Consider the following 6,843-nt stretch of genomic DNA (forward strand, 5'->3'; position numbering starts at 1 on the left):
CCTCAATTACTCGGTCCTCATGCCTATTGTTCCCTACAAGTTGCAAAAGAAAGATATTATTATTATTTAATCGAGTACCTCCCATTGTTTTTGACATTGTGCCCTTTTCACGCAGGCACGACTACCCGCAAATCCCTTAGCCATGCCCCATTCTGACTGTAGACGCATGATCATGCAAGCCGGCATGCTACCCACAATTTGGGAATAAACATTATCATTATCATTATCATTATCGGGAATACTTGCGGTGTCGGTAAAGACAAGGTACGGCGTGGCTAAGGTGGAGCCTCCTGTTAATACCCAACAGTTTGGAGGGTGTCGTGATTAACGTTTATCTGGACAACGACGCGACCCAGACAACCAGCGACACCGCTAACGAGACTTTGAATGTAGCAGTACATTCATACGTGATCGGGCCCGCTGCAAACCGTGTATCCAGCTAAAGACACTGCAAGATCGTAGGTAAGCGGCTTCGGGCGAAGTTTGAAATATTGGCCACGGTGGTCTCAGAATGTGTTGATCTCGAATTTCGTGATGCGAACGCATGCTCGCGTTAATGGATAGCTTAACCCACGCCAAGGACGAAGGACTCATATCGGATGCCATATTTTTCGACTTCTCAAAAGCATTCATTTAGGTCCCATACGTCCTGCTGCTCCACAAACTCGAGTCTTACGTGATTCAAGGAAAACTCCTTCGCTGGATCAAGGCGTTCCTATCAGACAGATCATTCCAAGTGAGAATAGACTCGACCTATTCCTCTCCGGCGCCGGTCTCCATTGGAGTTCCTCGAGGCTCCGCCCTGGGACCACTCCTGTTTCTGATCTACGTCAACCACCTCCCAGATGTTTTTGCGAGTCCATGTCTATCTTTAGCGGACAACTTGAAATCCTGGAATTCCAATGCCAGTGCCCTCCAAATGGATTTGGACGCTGCAAAGCAGTGGTCGTTGGACTGGCACCTTCCTCTGAATGATGAAAAGTGCGTCCATATGTCGTTTGGAGGGGATTCAGCGAATGCCTTTGTTATGCATGGTGAAAAGGGACCAGAAAACATCATGAGGATAGATGCCATAAAGGATTTGGGCATCTGGGTCTCCTCAAACTTGTCCTTCGCACTACACCATGAGAAATCGGCCCAAAAGGCATTCGCCGTTTTACGGATGATCCGACGTACCTTCTCCCGTATTACGGGAGACGTCAGACCGCTCCTGGAGTACGCCAACAAAGTTGTCTACTCAGGACGTACGAAAGACGTTACCCTCATTGAGCGTGTCCAGCGGGCCGCCACGAGAATAGTTGCCGGCCTCAAGTCCGTGGACTACGAAACGCGTCTCGCGACGCTTGATCTATTTCCCCTGGAGTACCGTCGCCTCCAAGGGGACCTAATTCTTACCTACGCCCTGTTTGAACAAAGCTTGACAAACAGGTTTTTTACCGTTGACCCAGCAAACACCCGGCGGGAATTAATTTATGCGAATCCTCGCACTGGCCAGCATACTGCCCCGCGCTGAGAACATAAAGAGCAGTGCTACACCTTTTTTCCACTTGTGCCTTTCAGGTGAACGACAGCCACTGACTGACATGAACAAAAGCGACTCGGGAAACTTGGGCAAAAGCCTCGATCCTGTGTATCAATCCTTGAATCCGTGAAATCCTAATAGTGATAGGGACCATCATTATGGTGTCCTTGCTTCAACCCTGTATTCTGACTCGTTCAGTGAAGTTATGAAATTTGGATGTGATGGTTATGATGCAGCACCTACACCGTATCTGCTAGAAAACTCCTGTTAGTAACTGTTTTTATTTAAATGCGCTAAAACCGAGAAGTAGCTATTCAAGGCTGTTCAACGACAAAGCGGAAACATGAAGGTCGCTAGGGGCTTCCATCGTGTCCTATCAAAAAATTTAAAGGCTAGATGTTTTACTACCTATGACGATGCCTTCAAAGCTTCGATAAACTGGCCCCAGGAATTTTGGTCTGCGGAAGCGGAGAAGATCTCTTGGTTCAAAAAGTGGGATCGAGTGTTAACTGATAAGGATAGGCCGGATGCAAAATGGTAGTCGTCTGTTAAACCGCTAATCGCTTTCTAGGTTTTCCGGAGGAGAGCTGAACACGTGCTACAACTGTCTGGATGTCCATTCGGCAAATGGATATGGGAATCATACAGCAGTAATTTTCGATAGCCCTGTAACCCAGTCTCGATCAACCCTGACTTACGATGATCTCCTGAGGAAGGTGCGTTTTCAGCAGACTTGTGAATAGTTCCCTCAAATACAAGTGGCATGTCATGTCGCGTATGTTATGCTGAGGTTGATATCAACCCTCGTCTCCCCCCATCTCGAAAATGACCTGCATGTTAATTTCTTAGTAGCAAATATATTCAAACCAATGAATGCTCAATGGGGAAGCAACGAGTAAGCTCTGTGAGCAAAAGGTTTTACTTTACAGCAACGATACGTAACTGATTAATGACCAACTAACTGGGGAAAGCTATACTGATGAGCAACATACCCTGAGTGCTTAGAATCGATCAAATGGACTAGGCGAGGCCCAGGGAGTGCTAGCTGATTGTGCACAGGATATGTTTACGGGAGGATTAACGGTAAAGTTAGAGGATGATAAATATCATTTTCATGTCCAGGGAGTGTAGCTGATTGTGCACAGGATATGTTTACGGGAGGATTAACGGTAAAGTTAGAGGATGATAAATATCATTTTCATGTGCAACAGTAGCAGACTGGGTAATGTTTATGGAAGAATGGAGCGGTATGGAAGGTGACAGTTGAATTGGTGTGCACTAAGAAGGTAGTTAGCAGCGGTAGGCAAGCATGCATGTTATGTAACAAAAGCAGTTCTATAAAAATCTGGTTTAGGGTTGGCTTAAACTGGATTAGTCGTAGTGTTCTTGGTATATGCTTCATGAATCACGGAATCACATTTGACCATCAAGATTAAGACCGACTACGCTTATAAACCTTCCCTGAGTTTGTGATTTTGTGGCGGCGGTAATTAGTCTTACTGGTGAGGCTGAACACTGTGGTACAAGAACCGTCCTGGAAGCCTCAAAAGGCGTAAATTTAGTAGCCGCCAAAATGTGTATTTTGGGAGAAAAATGTCAAACTGAGATGGTTTTCTAATGCAGGACAGGTCGAGAAGGTTCGGACCAACTCTAATTGCCCTTTGCTGCATATTCTGGAAGATTGGTTTGCCGCCTTTAAGTCAACATTGAATTCATCTGATGTGGGTGAAGTATAAGGTTAAGAAGCAGCAACGGATAGGAGTGACCACCCACACGGACTTTGATCTGTAGCACGTATGTGAAAACGTAAGTTCGGCAGAGATCCGCACATCCTTATCTTGGTAGATTTGTACAGAAAGAGTCGAGATGGGATCTAGTTAGTTTGAAAGTATGAATATCATTGATACTTATACTGGCTTGAAATTCGCTTTACAAATCAATTCGATGGTGCATAATATGAAAACTGCACTGAAAATAGCAAGCAACAGCAAGTTGAAAGCCGAAGTCTTTCTTGTATTGACGAATAATAAAGTACCGTGGTGTTGGTGACGCGACATGATACGCACATGCGCAGTCCAAAGCGCCCTCATTTTCAGCGCCATCGATGTCATTGTGGTAAATCAATGACTACTGTTCTGTGACCTACCACTCAAATGACTCGAGAGATTTATTAACACTAGAGTTGTGTCTTGTTTGGTCTGTGACGTTGGCCCGATCCGCTCCTGAGCTCATCATGCAGCTCGCGTTATCATTTAATTAACATGGGCTCTTGTCATCTAGGAGAACTTGGTTATTATTGCTCTCCAACAGTCTTTCTTAAACTCTTCTGGTCGAGCCTGCTTTCTTGATGGGCGGGCTGACCAGTGATAGCCAAGGCGGCTATGTATAGCAGCAAGCAAATCTGGAGAGCTAAACTGAATAATGAAGGAACTACAAACTTTGGGTCAACACTAGTGATTGTGAGCCGAGAGTGAGAGCGGAATTCCAAAAGAAAGCGTACATATTAGTGATCCGAGATTCGTTAAACTGGACGTGCACATAAAAATGTGTTTATAGAACAACAAAAACAAGTTAAGGAGCCGTTTACAATCGTATCGCAGACGGAGTACCTTATCTTATACTGTTTATTGGGCTTTATAAATACTTTTTCGCGAGAAGAGGTATCGTAAAGCGGACCTCAAAGTGGTTAAACAACGACTTTGTTCTTAGCCTCCACTTTCTATAGGCAGAAGTGACATACGAGGGTGTACAACGTAAGGCTAAAATTGCAGCTGAAAGATAAGTAGCCTTAGTTTGTCGATTGTTAAGGACAGAAAGCATGGACTTGATCAACTTTTGGCGGTTTTAGTCCAGACTGACAAAGCACTCAAATATCTATAGACCAGTGGTTCCTATCAGTCGGCACTCAGGCTGTACTGGATACCAAAGCTTGGCCATTCTGCACAAAAATGAGCTCTACATCAGCCCCGTACAAAACTTAAGGAAAGCTATATCGATTGCCCAAACTCCATGTAAAGTTATAAAAAACGTTGCTCTCCAAGTAGCCCTTCCATTTCAGTGAAAGATCATTGCTCAACGCCCAGAAACAGAACGCTTCAGGTTTTACATATAAGATTTACTTACGTCAATAAGAAGTGGCTGTCTCTGAACAGTCACTAGGAATAGTAAGGCATTTATGCTTACACCCACAAAGTTCTGAGAGCTGAAGTTCACATAGTCACGTACAAGAGCCTGGAATTTTGGATATCAATATCTCTCATATATCCCTGCCATGTTTTTTCCTTTTTAGAAACCGTCACGACTGGTATAAAATTAACTGATTAGCCTTCACTCTAAAAGGATCATCTCTTAATCCTAGTTTGTAATAAATGTGCTTTTCATTTGTATTCACCGCCATTTCCTGAACTATGTGTGAAGACAGGCTTAGCGTGCGACTTCAGTAGTTAATTCTCATAACTACCCGATTAATTTTCATACTGTGGGACATAACAAGCTAAGCACAAAGAATCTCACCATACTAGAAGCGAGTATCTTAAAAAAGACTGCCACCAATAAGCAACTAATACCATACATGCACGAATTGACGATATATTTATATAAAGATAGGGTTATTTGCATGGAAGGTCTTGACTCGTGTCTTCACCTAAGCCCGAACTCTGGAATGGCATAAGTACTAAAATGGGTCAGACGATTTTCAACTAAGTTGTTAATGTTGCACTCCTGCACGCATTTTTGGACTGACTGTCACTCATGAAAGTGCCAGCGGGAACCAGGTGAGATGTGTTCAGAGTATCACAATTCGGAGCTGAAAAAGCAGAGCCTAGAGCACTGTCAAAGAGCCGTCTGAAGAGGCACATATGAATGGGGTGTATTATAGGCTAAATTTAATCAGACATCCTGATATTGCTTTCAATAATTGTGGTATGTTGCTTGAAAAACCTGGTTTTCTCCGATAGCTGTATTCCTCAGGCTTCCTGTGACTGGTTTTGTAGACGAGTATAAAGACACAAAATGAAAACGGTGTTTACTNAGACGAGTATAAAGACACAAAATGAAAACAGTGTTTTTCTGAGTTTGTAAATATGGTCGAATTGATAAAAGTGAAAATATGCTGAAAAGTTAATAGATGAAAGAAGCTAGATTGTTACTGGACATAAAAACTGAACCCGATCAATGGTTCCACAATTAAAAACTCTACTGATTAAAATCACTCCCGGTGACAAGGCCAAGCCAAATTGTAGGTAAAAAATTTTAGGCAATAAAATTCAGGTGGACAGTCTTGCGTTCTCATTGCAGAACACTTCAGTCGCAATCTTATTTACAAAGCATATTATAAAGAATATATAGGATCTTTGCAATCCATTGTAATTACTGCATGAGCCAGGTAAGTTTCAATTCTATTGTGTAACACCTTCTCTAAGAAATTAAGGGGTGTATGTAGCTTATAAGTTGGCAGCTTTTGCCACTGTCCCATCTCCAAAATAATGGTTCTCCGATGCAGACGCATCCATCAACTCGTCCATCTGTAGGGTAGTTCCTTTAGCTTTTAACTCTGTTTCATTGGAGAATTGATACTAAGTGCATGCTCTCCTTTGGTTGAGCCATCAATCATTGTTGACCTTTTGTTGCTACTCTACGGGTAAAAAATGGTGCCTGTAATTCACCTTCAAACCGGTTTAACCACTGGATATTCTTGGTTCTACTTAGTTAAGCACCTAATCTCCATTTTAACTTTACACATGTTGAAAAACACTCTTGTGGACAACTTTCGGCTGTAATACAACCACGCATACATGGTTTTGTCCCAGAAAGCAAGTTCCTATCCCTAGTAATATAAGTTGTAGACATCGGTTGGTCCCAGCGATTTTTCTTGTCACCCTAAAATAATTGCTATTTTTCAATGAATAGATAGCCACAACAGATATCTGATTAGTCAAATATGGTTCTGCGGACGCAGTACGGGATCGTTCTAGTCCCAGCTACTTTGATTCTTTCATCAATGAAAATAGGAAAGGTGGATCAATCTTGTCTTGAGAGATATGGCCTAGCAACCCCAACCAATAATCAATGGAGGAGCGGTACAACTGCGCAAAGTAGCTGCCAAAAACGTGATTCTGTCATGTTCGCTCTTTATGATATTCATTACGTTAGTTATTGCCACACTTTATTATCCGCCGAAGCAACGGCATCCTGGAAAAGCAAATGAGCAGTCTTGCCATTTTGTTTAGATAAAATGTGGAATAAGACTACAATTTCGACCCAAGGTTCCATTGGAGCTAATGTAGATCCAGTTTACTTTCGACGTAACCAGTTTATAATCA

The 6,843-nt window shown here is 42.8% G+C and overlaps 1 protein-coding gene across 1 annotated transcript in view; it reads left to right on the plus strand.

Moving 5' to 3' along the window:
- Window positions 1-6,843, plus strand: part of T265_14880 (hypothetical protein) — a gene marked incomplete at both ends in the record, with an annotated part of 44,259 nt that overhangs the window by 498 nt on the left and 36,918 nt on the right. Inside the window, 2 exons of the mRNA XM_009175645.1 lie at window positions 638-1,428; window positions 2,094-2,238. Coding sequence (XP_009173909.1) covers window positions 638-1,428; window positions 2,094-2,238 — 936 coding nt within the window. The remainder of the gene's footprint in view (window positions 1-637; window positions 1,429-2,093; window positions 2,239-6,843) is intronic.

The sequence above is a fragment of the Opisthorchis viverrini genome (assembly GCF_000715545.1).
Source record: "Opisthorchis viverrini unplaced genomic scaffold opera_v5_283, whole genome shotgun sequence".
Lineage (NCBI taxonomy): Eukaryota > Metazoa > Platyhelminthes > Trematoda > Opisthorchiida > Opisthorchiidae > Opisthorchis > Opisthorchis viverrini.